The sequence below is a fragment of the Petaurus breviceps genome, unplaced genomic scaffold (genome assembly GCF_028583685.1).
Source record: "Petaurus breviceps papuanus isolate PSGF00001 unplaced genomic scaffold, PetGlider_PUasm1.0 523, whole genome shotgun sequence".
NCBI lineage: Eukaryota > Metazoa > Chordata > Mammalia > Diprotodontia > Petauridae > Petaurus > Petaurus breviceps.
In genome coordinates this window covers 4719467-4734346 of record NW_027186356.1, presented here as the reverse complement: position 1 = coordinate 4734346, position 14880 = coordinate 4719467, and the positions used below count along the sequence as shown (strand labels likewise).

Below are 14880 nucleotides of genomic sequence, written 5' to 3'. Positions count from 1 at the left end.
CCAGGCAGGCTGCTATATCCAGTGGGTATTCCACCTGTCCTGAGGGATATGATAGCTGTGTTTAGCTGTAAGGTTTTATTATGTGAATGCTTTATTTTTTTTTAATGAAAGAAAAGTGCATCTTGTGAAAAAAAAAACACACAAGAAAATGGTTTGAAGAAACCCAAATAGTTTGGGGATCTCAGAGAAAACAGATTTTCAAATAAAAGCGCTAAGAAAATGTGTTTGAAAGCAACTCACATGCAAAAGAACTCAGTAATGTTTGAGATCACTGCAACACATGGTTTTCCAGCAGCTAATAGGAATCTTCATATTTTCAGGAATTTACTGATGGACAGCTCTGCACTGTAGAACTCTGGAGGGGCTATGGGATTGTAGTCTAATAAGTATTTGTGTTATACTTCATTCAAATGTGGACTTAAGATTTTGAATTTAAACATCACCCATGACAAGACCCTGCTTTGAGGCATTAGAAGTCAGAAATAGAAACTGAGAGCAGAAGCTGACTGAAAAGGGAAGGTCAGAGAAGCTCCAGACAGAAGCAAGAAGCAAAAAGCATTAGGCGGAGAAGAGTAGATGAACCAAAACTTGAGTAAAGAGTGTAGAGCCTGCACTACCATGCCTTTCAGCATGGATGTGAGTGCTGGCGGAGTGGAGAGAGTGCAGAAAAATGCTTTCCTTCTGGAGCTAATTAGAGAAAAGGAGATTCTCTGCTGTACCTGAGGAGCTGTCCCGGCTGTTTGCCTTGCAATGAAATGGTTTTAAAGGAGATTGCAAAAAGGGCAGGCTCTGCAGCTGACCTGGGAGCTGCTTGGTTTGGAAGAAAGCTCATACTAGGAGCTCACTGGAGGACAGCAGAATCCTCTGTGGTTTAAAGACCTTTTGTGTCATGCCATCTACAACTTGAGACAGGGAAAAACCCTTAGGGTCATGATTGCATAGTTGTCTACTGACATTTCTATATGGCGATATAGGCACGCTCCATAGCACAGGGAACAGATTGATAAATCTCTACAGATTCCCATACTTATAGGAAATGTTTTTAAGAGAGAGGACATCATATTATCATTTACTGAAAGAGCTTAATGCTGCTTCCATGGCCCAAGGTAAGCAGAGAAGGGTCTTTGTTCAACAGAGGGCTCTAGAGAAGTGCAATAGGAGTTGTTCTGCCCTGTATGTGACAGCACTGCAGACTGTTATCTACAAAGGACATTAATACCCACACATGGGTTGTCCTGCCCTTTTCTCACTGCTAGGTCTCTATAGTTTTCTGCCCACTCTCTGCATCCTTGTAAACTGGTAGGAGAGTGAGACCCAGGGTTTATGTAGGTGGACTTCTGGTTATTCTCGCTTTTGTCTTCTATTGAACAATGATGTGATTGTTTTTGCTTTTGCCTTTGCAGTTAGCTAATGTTTCATGTTTTATAGTTACCAGGATCATTGTGACTGTATAAATGGGCAACATGGGCAAGAGGCTCAGAGTTAGTGTAACAGCATGGCTGACCATGACCAGGTGGACATCTGGGAATGAGTACCCAGCCCACCCCCTGGACTTACTTCCCATCTTCCTCTTCCCTCCCCCACCCCAGGGCTGTGAATGAGTGTTGGTTACAGTGAGGAAGCCAGCCCAAAAAGAGAGATTAAATATGGGTGCCACATCATGCTGTGTTGCCATGTATGTTGTACCATACCCCACAGAACTCAAAAGTATTTGAAGTACTATCTTTGGGGCCTTGAGAGTGATTAGATTTATCATTATTTACTTTAGAGGGAAGAACTATGTCTGATTAGTAGAAATTATAGAGAGGCAGTTTGATGTTTGATTTAAGGAGGGAAAAACTCACTTCCCAATAATTAGAACTGTCAAAAACTAAACTTGCTTCTTTGGAAAGAGGCAGGTTTTCTGTCACTGGAGGTTTTTAATTAGATTCTGGGGCCCATTAAGGACACTGTAGAGGGAATTCTTGTTTAGGTCCAGGTTGCCCTTCATGGCCTCTGAGCATTTTTCTGTCTGAGATTCTGTGATCATTGTGTTTGTCCTTCTTTCCCTAAGAAGACAGGGAATGATGACATGAATTGCAATTGCCTTGGATTTGAGTGACAGAGGGCTTTGCAAGGTAACCAGCCGCACTTTATCCACCAGAACCATCTGGGTCCAGTGACCTAATATTCATCAGGATGGCTGCAGATGGCCCAGGATGCAATAGGAGACCCTGGCGCTTTTGGGATAATGTTTTTTTCAGGTTCTCACTTTGAGTGAGAAAATACCCATTTAATGAATAGACATCTTTAAGAAGTGAGTCAAGAGATGGCCCCATTAATAAAAATAAATACTCTCAGGGTTTCTGACCAAAAGAGAAAAAGTTACTATATACTATTTGCAGTGACTCTATGCTAGGAGGTCAGTGCCCTACTGTTGTCTAATCTATGAGTTCCAGAGTGAATTGGGTTTAAGGTTTGGTCTTTGAGAAAGAAATCTAGGCAGTAAACCCCAAGACAGTGAGGTAGCTTTTGGTCAACAAAATGCATCTTTTCTGTGCAGAGCACCCTCAGGTGAAGAGAGAGAGAGGAAGAAGGACAGGGAGAGGGAGAGGGAGGAAACTACTCACAGGCTGTGTTTGTTATTTTTTCCTGAAGAGGAACATGATATCAGGGAATGATGACAAGACTTGAAGCTAACTTAGATTTGAGTGAGGGAAGGCTCTGCAAAGTAACTGTATTATGGAGGAAGAACAGATGGGATTTGTGTACAAGAGAGATTTTGCACCTGGGTGACAGACTAGGGAGAGGTCAAGTCAGTGACTAGGGCAGGCAAGTTGGGAGGGGGCTGCTTTGGAACGACATTAAAGAGCTTAGTCTGAGCCAAGTGGAATCTGAAGGGCTGGGGTTCTCTCAGGGTTCTCATTTCTCCTGACCTCTGACCCAGGCCCGCATACTTTGCATAGGAATCCAAGTCCCTACATCTCTGCCATCTTGGAATTAAGTGCCCTTGTGTCAAAACGAGACCAGGAGCCACTCCTATACTGGGATCGTCTATACTACCTCACCAGCCAGGGGAAGCAGTTCTCTAGGGCTTGCCATGTGGTACACAGCTTCACAGATGCCGTCATCCAGACCCGGCGCCAAGCCCTTGCTGAACAAGGTGCTGAGGCCTTCCTTAGGAATAAGATCAAAGGAAAGACCATGGACTTCATAGATGTTCTGCTACTGGCCAAGGTGAACATCACAGCTAGAGGGAGAAGTGGGAAGGGAGGGAGTCTTCCAGAAGCCCCAAGGGACCATGGGGAGATGGGGGAAGATAACCAGGATAACCAGTGGAAGATGAAGGGCTTGGTTGACAAAGGCAGATTCATGGTTCCCTAACACATGTCACAGAGTTGAGTCACATAGAAGAGTGCTTACTGGGAAAGCATCCCTTACTTTCCTTCCATGAGTGGGATGAAATAGTTACCCCTAAGCTTTTCTAGGTATATGAAAGTATTAATCTGGGTTCTAAGTATAGCTAGGTATATCCTAGCTGGACTATGCCTGGAATCCTATTAAGTACCCTAGTATAACTAGAAATAAGCACATCCAAGCACATCCCCTGATATTATTTCTAGGCATACTAGGGTAGTTAACAGAATTACAGACATATTAACATATGTTTCTGTGGTTCTAGGTTTATCAAGGGTAATTTCCTACATTATAGATTTATCTAGGAGTACCATTAAGGCTGCTTCTAGCTATAGCAAAGGAGAGTCTAGGGAATGCTGGAAATATATGCAATTTCTAGGGTACAAATATGCATGAGAGAGTATTAAGGAGGAAGGGACAAGACTTATTTGAAGGTAGAGCATCTATGAAAGAATCCTCATATCCCAGGGTATACCATAGCTTAGGAATGGGTGTTTGGCTTCAGAAGGGATTCATATTTTGGGGAAGAGTCCCTTCTAAATCCAAGTTTCTAGTATTCTAGTTGTGTCTTCCAGTAGTATCTGATGCTGGGTAGTCCTCAGTGTAGTTTTTGAGGGATTTGAACATATCAGGTGACTTCCATTCTGTGGTTCTGTGAGTGCAATAGGAGCCCAGAGGACAGTTCAAGTGCTTTAGATGGCTATAGGAACATGAGTTAAGCTAAGCATTTGGCCTAGGTCTCAAGGATTCTAGGTATGATACCTGACACTAACAGTAGTGCCTCGGGTTAATGGAATGCTGAGGAGGGGATTCCAGGTAGAGCTGCTCATGGGAAGGAAGGAAGCAAAGAACCTACAGTTATGTACTATTCCAGGATGAAGATGGGAAGACTTTGTCAGACGAGGACATTCGGGCAGAGGCTGACACCTTCATGTTTGAGGGTAAGGGGAGATGGAGTTGGAGTGTCTGGGGCTAAAGATATTGGGGATTTAGAGGGTATTTCCCCTTAAGAAACCCATTCCTCTCTTATTCTTGATGTCAGCCTCAGTGATTCCTGCTTTTTCAGGGCTAGTCTAAAAGGAGCTGTCCCCTCAGAGCCTGTGCTGATTTCAGTGTGATCTTGAAGTTCTTTCTTACTGCATGGTTCACTCATAGATACCTTCTCAACACCATACCAATTCTCTGGAGTCTTCTCCCTTCCTCCCAGGCCATGACACAACAGCAAGTGGCCTCTCCTGGGCCCTCTACAACCTGGCCAAGCACCAAGAATACCAGGACCGCTGTCGTCAGGAAATACAGGATCTCCTAAGGGGTCGTCAGGCAGAGGAGATTGAATGGTCAGTGTGAAATGAGACTGGGAGGATTCCTATAGGAGAGGGGATTAGGAGCTCATTCCTTGGACCATCCTGGTCACAGCTGAGGACACTCCCCAAAAGAAATATCCTCAAGCCTCACACTAATGTCACTAGAGCTAAGCCTCTGTAGATGACAGGCCTTGACTGTCAAAACAACTCTCCCGTAGCAGACAGGAGGGTTTCTTAGCCTTTTGATGGTTTTCTGGATAACTTTTCACAGATACAATGGAGGTCTAAAGGGTAGGGAGATTTGTGTGCCAAAGACTCCATCCCACATACTGGCCTTTATTATTTTCTCTTCTTCAATCACATCTCTGTCAGGATTTCCAACTTTCCCTCCTCACACCACAGCCCAGCTGTGGAGACTCTAGACAAAAATGTCATGGTCCTCTCATATTGCCTTCTCCCTGTGTGGGGTTGGGTGTCTGAGTTCCCCTCCCCCAGTATGACAGTTCTGTTCTCTGTAGGGATGACCTGTCTCAGATGCCCTTCCTGACCATGTGCATTAAGGAGAGCCTGAGGCTGCACCCCCCAGTTTTTGCCATTGCTCGTGAATGCACCAAGGACATCCAACTACCTGATGGGCGCATCATCCCCAAAGGTAGGCTTTACCCAGGCATGCATGGCACAGGAATGGGAAGGCAAGGTATGACAGGGGCTGCACCTGGGGAGGCAGTGTGGGAGAAGATAGAGAGCAGGTGTCTGATTTTCTTTAGGAAGTGGCCAAGGAATAATACTTAGAAAGTTGGTGGGAGTGAAGCGGGTTTGAGGTGGATTGATGAGTGAATTGATGGAATTTGCAGGCCATGTTGGGCTCTCTATCTCTTCCTCCTTAACAGGGTGCACATGTTTGATCAGCATCTTTGGAACCCACCACAATCCAGCTGTGTGGCCCAACCCCGAGGTACCCTACTCCAATCCCCATCATGTTATCTGGTCAGATCTAGTGGTCAGGGACACTCATGGCAAAGAGGGGAACCCTTGCTAAGGACAAATATAGGAGAAACCTAGATGTTTCTCTAAGGAGAAGAACTAGGAATGTAAAGAAGTACAGCATTGATCTCACAGGGAAAGGTCTGCAGCCTTGAAAGTAGTTTCCTTGTCTACCTGGTAGAAGTCAGCCTGTCTGATATGGCCTGGGTCATCCCCACCATCTGCCCCTCTCCCTCAGGTCTACGACCCATACCGCTTTGACCTCGACAAAGTCCAGAAGATGTCACCCCTGGCATTTATGCCATTCTCAGCTGGACCCAGGTAAGGCCATGGCACATGCTTTCCCATTTGCCTCCCTGAAGTCCTGGGGAAATGTCTTCACCCTTCTGGGTCATTGTGATCATCTCAAAAGAAGAAAAACCTCAAGAGAAACCAGCCCTAGCCCCATGAGATATACAGGCCCGATCATCTCTGTCTATGTATATGTGTATGTGTGTTTGTGCGCATTTCCATGCATATGTTCATGGGCATGTACACTTGAGTGGTGGTGGGAGGACAGAGTAAGGCTGATGTCAAGACCTTGGGATTAACAGACTTTCCCCTTGAACAGGAACTGCATTGGCCAGAACTTTGCCATGTATGAAATGAAGGTTGTGCTGGCCCTCACCCTACTGAGATTCAGAATCTTCCCTGATGAACGCCCAGTCCGAAGGAAGCCAGAAGTGATCCTTAGGGCAGAGGATGGGCTATGGCTGAGGGCAGAGCCACTACACACACACCTCCCAGAACTTTCCCAGAATTGATGGATGGGAATTTCCTCAGGCCTGGGACTTAGCGGTCTGGAGACTCCCAGCCATTTAGTTACCCTTGTCTTTGTTATAAAACTTCTTAATAAAAGCAATTTAACTGGCAAATGGGTTGTGTTTTGTGTCTTTCTACCATGAAGTAGAGTCTGGTGAGAAGATAGGAATCCCCATTTCTCAGTTCCAGGAAGAAGAAACATGAGGAGGATGGGAATGTGGGGAAGAGGGGAGAATGGGAACCACAATTGTCTGGAAACATCTTGTTAGACTGACCTCCCATCTACCCGACAGTCCCCAACCAATACTGAAGGAGAAACAAGTTATAACAAACGATTCAAGAACATGGTAAAGTGGTTGGTCTCATACACTGATATCCTTGGATAAGAGATGAATAGTCATATAATTGTTCATGGTTCGTACAACTTTCAGAGTTACTTATTTTGAAAGCACTGTCTTAGCTACTAGCAATATAATGTGGAAAAGGTACATAGGCCTCACAGAACTTAGCAGAGATGGGAAACCTATGGCCTTGAAGCCTCCTGAGCCTCCAAGGTCCTTGCATGAGTCCTTTTGACCGAGTCTATGTTTTACACAACAAATCCTTTTATTAAGGGGATTTGTTCTGTAAAGGTTGGATTCAGTCAAAGGGACACACTTGAGGACTTAAAGTACAGTACATGACCATGAAGCACCAGGTTCTTCATCCCTGGCTGAGACTTTAGTGGATTAGAGTTAGGTATGGCACATATACACTAATCATTACACACCAAGCACAATATAAAATATGTGGCAGTCTGCCTGCCAGGACATGACCAGGGATTATATCAACATCATTACAAAATTCTTTTCACACAAATCAAGATCTAAGTAATTAGAGAAATATTAATTGCTCAAGGGTAGGCCAAACCATAGGGGCAGCTGGGTGGCACAGTGGATAGAGCTCCAGATCTGTAATCAACAAGATCTCAGTTAAAATCCAGCTTTCAATATTGATTAGCTGTGTGACCCTGGGCTAGTCATGTAACCCCATTTGACTCAGTTTATTTTCTGTAAAATGAGGACACACTGGAGAAAGAAATGGCAAAATATTCTAGTATCTTTGCCAAGAAAACCCCATGAATGAAGTGCATGGGTTCAAGTAGAATCAGACATGACTGAGAGACTGAACAACTACAGGTCAAGTCAATATAATAAAAATGATATTTCTACATAAGTTAATTGACTTATTTAGTTCCATACCAAACAAACCAAGAAAAAATTATTTTATAGAGCTGGAAAAAAGAGTAGCAAAATTCATCTCACAAAAGGTCAAAAATTTCAAGGGAATGAATGGAAAAAAATGTTAAGGAAGGCAAACCAGATTTCAAATCATATTATGCGGTGCTGATCATCAAGAACCTGACACTCATTATGAATTAGAGTGATAGATTGATGGGTTACATTAGGTACACAGTACACAGTACACAGTGATCAACGACCATAGTAACCTACTACTAATATACCCAAAGATCCAAGCTTTGGGAGTAAGAAATCAATATTTTGTAAAAATTGCTGGGAAAACTGGAAAGCTGTTTGTCAGAAACTAAACATTGACCATCATCTCACACTGTATACCAAGAAAATGTCAAAATGGATAAATTATTTAGACTTAAAGGATGCTATCATAAGCAAATCAGGGGAACATAGAAAAAAATACATGTCATATCTATGGGGAAGGAAGAGTTTATGATCAAACAAGAAATAGAGAGGATTAAGGGAAGAAAAATTGATCATTTTGATTACATGAAATTAAAAAGCTTTTGCCCAAACTAAACTAATGCAGCCAAAAATTAGAAGTAAAATAGAAAACTAGGGAGAATATTTTATAGCAAGCTTCTCTACTAAAGGCCTCATTTCTCAAATAAATGGCGAACTGAGTCAAATTTATATAAGTCATTCCCCCATTTATAAATGGGAAAAAGATATGAACTCTCGACTTTTAGAAGAAGTCTAAACTATCAATAATCCCATGAAAAATTCTTTAAGTCACTATTGATTAGAGGAATGCATGTCAAAACAACTCTGAGAGTTGGTTAACATAACAGATAGGCTAACATGACAGAAAAGGAAAATGACAAATGCTGGAGGGGCTATGGAAAAATTGGGACCCCAATGTACTGTTGGTGGAATTGTGAACTAGTCCAAGCATTCTGAACAACAATTTGGAACGATGCTCAAAGAACTATAAAACTGTGCATACCTTTTTTACTCAGCAATATCAGAATTGCTAATTTTATATCCCCAACAGGTCAAAGAAAAGTAAAAAGGATGTATTTTTACCAAATATTTATTGCATCTAATATTGCGATAGCAAAAATATTGGAAATTGGAGGGATGCCCATCAATTGGGCAATGACTGAACAAGTTGTGGTATAAGATTGGGATTAGACACTATTGTATGATAAGAAATGAGAAACAGGAAAGGTTTCAGAAAAACCTGGGAAGACTTATATTAAATCACACTAAGTGAAGGAAGCAGAACCAAGAAAACATTATACACAGTAATAGCAGTATTGTAAAGATGATCAACTGAGGAAGAATTAACAACTCTAATTAAGGCAATGATGCAAGACAATTCCAAAAGACTCATGATGAAAAATTCTATCACCAGAAAAAAAAATGATGAACTCTGAATGCAGATTAAGGCATACTTTTAAAAATATCTTCATTTTTACTTTTTTATTTTGTAAGGATTTTTTTGCAACATGGCTAATATAGAAATATGCTTTGCATGACTTCACATCACACATAATATCACAATCGATATTAAATTGCGTGCTTTCCAAAGGATTAAGGGGTGGGAAAGAGGGACAGAATTTGGAACTCAAAATCTAAAGAAATGATTTTATTTTTTAACATATGATTAGGAAATATTTAACAACTAAAAATAATTAAAACAAAAGAAAAAATACAGGCATATCCTTAGTATAACACTCCCCAGCTCTACTTCCTTATAAACCTTTCTATAGAGAAAATGAAAGTTTGGCATGACATGTACCTTATGAAGTTGTGTTGACTATTAATGATCACTGCTCCCCTTTCTTAATGCATACACCTTCACTTTAATCATATAATAGATAATTTTGCCAGGAACAGACATAAAGCTCCCTGGACTTTAGCTTGAAAAATCTATTCCCTTTCCATTTTGGAAGATCAGATTATTTCCAGTTGTAAGCTACATATCCCATTCTCCAAATCTTTTCACACCTGCCATCTCCTTTTTTTTTTTTGCTTGTTGGAGGGCAGGGCAATTGGGGTTAAGTGACTTGCCCAAGGACACACAGCTAGTAAAGTGTTAAGTGTATGAGGACAGTTTTGAACTCAGGTCCTCCTGACTCCAGGGCTCTATTCACTGTGCCACCTAGCCACCCCACACCTGCCATCTCTTATCAGTGTCCTGGGACCTATAGTTATTTGAAGGCTGGTGACTTTGGATTTCAGCTTCCCATTCTCCATTTTCATTACATCCTTCCAAGTCTAGATATCATTCTTCCAGAAAAGAAAACAGAATTAACGAGACCTCAGTAGCTCTACCTCTCTCCTTTATCTGTACTACCATCTAAACCATAGTAAGTGGAAGACACTCTCAAGAAGTTTGATGAGAGGTAATGTGATATAGTAAAGAGCATGCTTAATTTGTTAGAGAAGAATCCATTTCAAATTTAGGCTTTTCTACTTACTATCTGTAGGTCCTTGAGTAAGTCACTTCCATTCAATCTGATTTTCTTTCCTCTGCAAAATGAGGTGTTTGGAATAAATGAATCAATGAATTATTAAATGAAATATCATCTATAGAACCTTTACTACATGCCAAGCACTGTGCTGAGAACTGGACGTGCAAATATAAGCAAGTAAGACCATTCTTGTCTTCAAGGATCTCACATTCTCACAGGGAAAGACAACACCTGGAAGAGAGTGATGGCCAAGGAAGAGTCTTTCAGACAGAAAAACAGAGGGATGGTGGGTGGAGTCCTACAAAAAGTGATCAACAGATCTTTTCCAGGAATGGTAGTGTTGATTTGATGACTTCCATTGTAATAGGTAATTCCCAAGAAACGTGTGGTTTCACATCTAAATTTCTTATCCTATGATTCCATCTCCTTTTTCTCTTCTTCATTGTCACAGCTGAGATCCTTATTTGCAGCCCTCCGAACTGCCCTTCTGCATCTATGGCATTTTTTCTCTCTTAGGGGCCTTCTATTGGCCTCTGTGCTCTTTGTTTTACTTCAATGAGAAAAAATGCACAACTACTATAAATTCTCCTTCCAAATTTTTCTTTTGCATGTGGGTGAGACAAAAGTAGAATAGTAAGAAATAAAAAGGGACAGAGGACCTTCACTTTCTTTGCAACTTAAGACAATTGCTTAGAGCACTAGGAGAGCAAGTGACTAGCCCAGGGTCACACAGACTATATACATCTGAAGCAGGACTTGAACCCAGGTCCTCCTAGTTTTGAGGGTACCTCTTCTTCCCAAATCTTAAACATATGTATCAGTTCCCTATAAGTTTTGGATAACAGGCATTCCCCAAAGGAATTGGATGCAAAGAGTATTGTTTGTTCAACTGAGTACTTTCAGCCTGGATTCACACATATGCAGCTCTCAACTCCTGATCTATATCTCAGGTCATGAGGATTGCTCTGCTTGAAGCTCTTCACAGTTTCTGTTTATAGGAAAACAAAGCTTAACAGGGCTACAACAATATTTACACACAATACCAGCACTCTCAACACAGAACAACTGACAGGACTTCTGTCTGAGAAATCAACAGAGAACAACAGACAGGGCTTCTGTCTGAGAAAGTAATGCAGATCAAAAGACAGAGTTCCAACATCACAAAGGTTCTCTCTCTCAGTTCTGACTGTCCCCAGCTCTCCTCCTCCTCTTATCTGCTCCCTGTTCCACCCTTTTGGCAAGCTCCTCCCACTATGAGCTCCCATGTGACTACATTCAGCCTACTAAGGGGCAGTGGAGATCTTCAAATTCCCTTAGGCCTATTAAGGGCAAGGAAGATCTTCAAACTCCTTTAGGCCTATTAAGGGCAATCCAATGTATACTGTTTCCAATCAAAGATTCTTGATACAATCAAAGGAGAGATTCAAAGGCACTTAACTGGCCAAATTCAATCCAGAAAACCATTAAAAATCCTATTTTTCTTGCCATTATAATTGTTGTAATCATTTTGCGTATTTCTGTACTAGTTCCAGTTTCTTCATTCTAGATCAGTTCATTCAAATATTCTCACATCTCTCTGTACTCTTTATAGTCACCATATTTAGCAGTAGTATTTCAATTTATTGATGTATCCTAGTTTTAGTCATCCTCAGTGAATGGGTACCTATTTTATTTTGAATTCTTTTCTACAACAAAGAAGGACATTATGAATATTTGGGTGTACATAGGACATCTCTTTGACCTCCTTGGAATATACTGCTCTGAAGCAAAGGTCACAGACATTTCAGTCACCTTCTTGGCATCAATCCAAATTGCCTTCCAAAATGGGTATATTAACTCACAGCTCTACCAACAGTATTAGTGTGATTGTCTTTACAAAGCAACGTTACCTTCCCCCCACAACAGTACTTATTCTCATCATTTACATCTTTAACAAATTTCAGTTTTGACTTTTCAAAAATAAGCCATGTGGGAAAACAGTGGAAGGAATTAGAAAAATCATTGGTCTTCATCAGAGGAGCTGGGTTCAAATACTGACACTACTATTACTACTTTGGACAAGTTACCTTTTTAGACCTTTTTTTCCTCAGCTCTAAAATAAAAATTACCTAGAAAGTTGATAAAGTTCATTTCATTTATGACTCTACAATTCTAAAAAACTATATAAAGGTTGAGCATAGGTAGGATACAACAAAACCTGTTAGGTTAAAGGTAGTGAGAAAGCTGTGTAACAGGCAGGCCAAATATTGTACCCATAAAAAACCACTAGTTTCCCTGGTTGCTCTGCCTTAAAAAGGGAGGAATTTCAAGGTTATACCTGGAGACTAGACTCCTTCTCACCAAATTCTCGCAGAAAAGACAATCACATATAGCAAATAGTGAGTAAACCTGTTTATCCAAACAGATTTCAAAGAAAAACTGGAGAAATTTTGCAGATTACAATATACCAGAATATACATGAGCTTTCTACCAAGAGAGAGGCCTGGATCTCACCCAAGGAGAAGTTCCTTAAAATTTTTAGGGAGATAAACTAGCTGAAAATCAGGGCTGGCTTTCCCCTGCATATCTACCTTCCACAATTTGTCTCTCTCTTGGAGCAGGAATGAAGAATATCTCCTCTACAAAGTTATCATGTCAGTTCCGCCCTTTATATAGCCACTAGAGGTCACTTGAGTCAGTGTCAGTTCTGAACCTTCCACTCAGCTGGGCCCAGCTGAGCTTGACTCTCTTCAAGTATCAAGGCACAATATCAATTCCTTATTCTCTGCTTTAACATTGCTCTGCTTTATTGGTCCCTGCCTGACTCGAGCTTCAAAGCAGAGACTCCTTGTGTGAAATGACTCACCTTTCTCTTAAGGTGAGAAACTAGAATCCACATTTCTGTGACATCATGACAGTCAATATTCAATTGTTCTACATTTACCATAACATTCTAGGTATCAAGATTTCCTAGATGTCTTCTTGGAGATTCTCATAGTAGTTGTGGATAAATTAGCTTCTGGAACACAAGGGACTTTGGCCATCTTTGCCTCTAATAAATACCTTTACTCTGAGGGGCTCTTTTCTCTCAGGTCCTCTCCAAACTGTCTGAATCTCTCCCAGTACTTTTTCTCTGAGGAACTTTTTTCTTAGAAGGTTGGTTTTCCCCAATAACACCCCTGTTTAGGGTCCCCCCCCACTTAAAGTTGTCCAGATTTGAAGGGGAACTGCTCCTATGTCCACATTCATGAAGCTTCTTCTTGGTCTGTGGTCTACACTAAAGTTCTAGCGGCCTAGGGCATCTTCCCATTTCTAGAAACATTTATTAATGAGCAGGCAATCTTGGGCATCCTGAACTTAGGGTACACTCTTCTAGTTCTTCTTAGTTTACTTGTTCAAGGCTCAGTGTTCCACACACATGTTGTTTTAAGAGGCACCTGAAAGACCTGAGACCTTCTAGGGAATGGAATTTTTCCTTAGACTATGAAGTTGTATAAAAATTCCACTGCCTAGCAGGTCTTTCAGGAGCTTCTCAAACTTCCTCATGTCAGAGAAGACAATCTTTCGATAATGATCAGTGGTCCAGGAGATCAACATTTGTTTAGTTCTCAGGTTATGGCCTCCCTTCTGTTCTGCTAGGGGCAGCCAGGTGGCAGAATGTATAGGGTGCTGGGCAGGAGTTAGAAAGACCCGAGATCAAATCTGGCTTCAGATCCTCCATAATTCTGTGATCCTGGGCAACTCAGCTGCTCTGTGACTCAATTGCTTCATCTGTAAAATTGGTATAATAAAAGCAACCTACTCCCAGGGTTGTTGTGAGGATAAAATGAGATAATATTTGTGAAGGACTCTGCAAACCTTAGGCTACTATGTGTAAAGGCTAACTATTATTTCTCAGGTCGTGAAACCACTGTGGATCCAGTACTGAGTTTCTTCCCATTCCCCTCAGGTGACTCTACAATGGAGAGTCTGCAACAATCCAGCTTCTCAGGACCCGGCAGAGCTACTGATGGCTCAGGGAGGAACCTGAGAATGTTGTCTTGTGTGCGATCTGCCAGTTGTGCTTTGTAGCCTTTCATAAATTTCCTGGCCAGGGTTTTCAGCTTCTGGCTCTGGGCCTTCAGTGTGTTGCTTTTGTAAAGATGTATCTCCTGAGCACTTTTATCTAAAGGGACAAAAGCAAGGACAAGTATGAGACTTGTATACAAGAAGTCATTGGAAAACAGCCCACAGAAACGATGTACTTCCCTGGGACAAAGTTTGGCTTCAGGGCCTTATTCCCCAGTTACTTATCAGCATATAATCAACAGAAATTTAGAGCTAATAATGGGGGAACTCTGAGCCCCAGGACTGTCTTGGGATTATTGGATCCATGTACATTGGCTTGAACTCAGAAAGCTGAGTCACCCTCACTCCAGGGCTAGCAGCAGCTTAATAATTCAGTTGAATAATTATTAAGTAGGTCAGCTCTGTGACCGTCAATCCATTTCTATGTGTACTGCTACCATTACAGACAATAGATTCTCAAAACTGGAAGACCTTACAATGAACAAGATCCTATTCCTAAAGGATGAATTAGTTCAATCACATCTTCCTCCTGAAGTGAATGTACATTAAATTGCCAAATATGCCCATATCTAAGTGAATGTCCTTATACTGTTCCCTCTGACAAGAACTCTGTTCTTTCTCCAGGACCAGTAA

The 14880-nt window shown here is 41.5% G+C and overlaps 1 protein-coding gene across 1 annotated transcript in view; it reads left to right on the top strand.

Annotated features, from left to right (window-relative positions):
• Positions 1 to 6598, top strand: part of LOC138172278 (cytochrome P450 4F11-like) — a gene marked incomplete at its 5' end in the record, with an annotated part of 16016 nt that extends 9418 nt beyond the window's left edge. Inside the window, 7 exons of the mRNA XM_069101963.1 lie at positions 2946 to 3216; positions 4271 to 4337; positions 4604 to 4733; positions 5219 to 5352; positions 5591 to 5655; positions 5923 to 6005; positions 6295 to 6598. Of these exons, the coding sequence (XP_068958064.1) occupies positions 2946 to 3216; positions 4271 to 4337; positions 4604 to 4733; positions 5219 to 5352; positions 5591 to 5655; positions 5923 to 6005; positions 6295 to 6487 (943 nt within the window). The remainder of the gene's footprint in view (positions 1 to 2945; positions 3217 to 4270; positions 4338 to 4603; positions 4734 to 5218; positions 5353 to 5590; positions 5656 to 5922; positions 6006 to 6294) is intronic.
• Positions 6599 to 14880: the final 8282 nt, after the last annotated feature.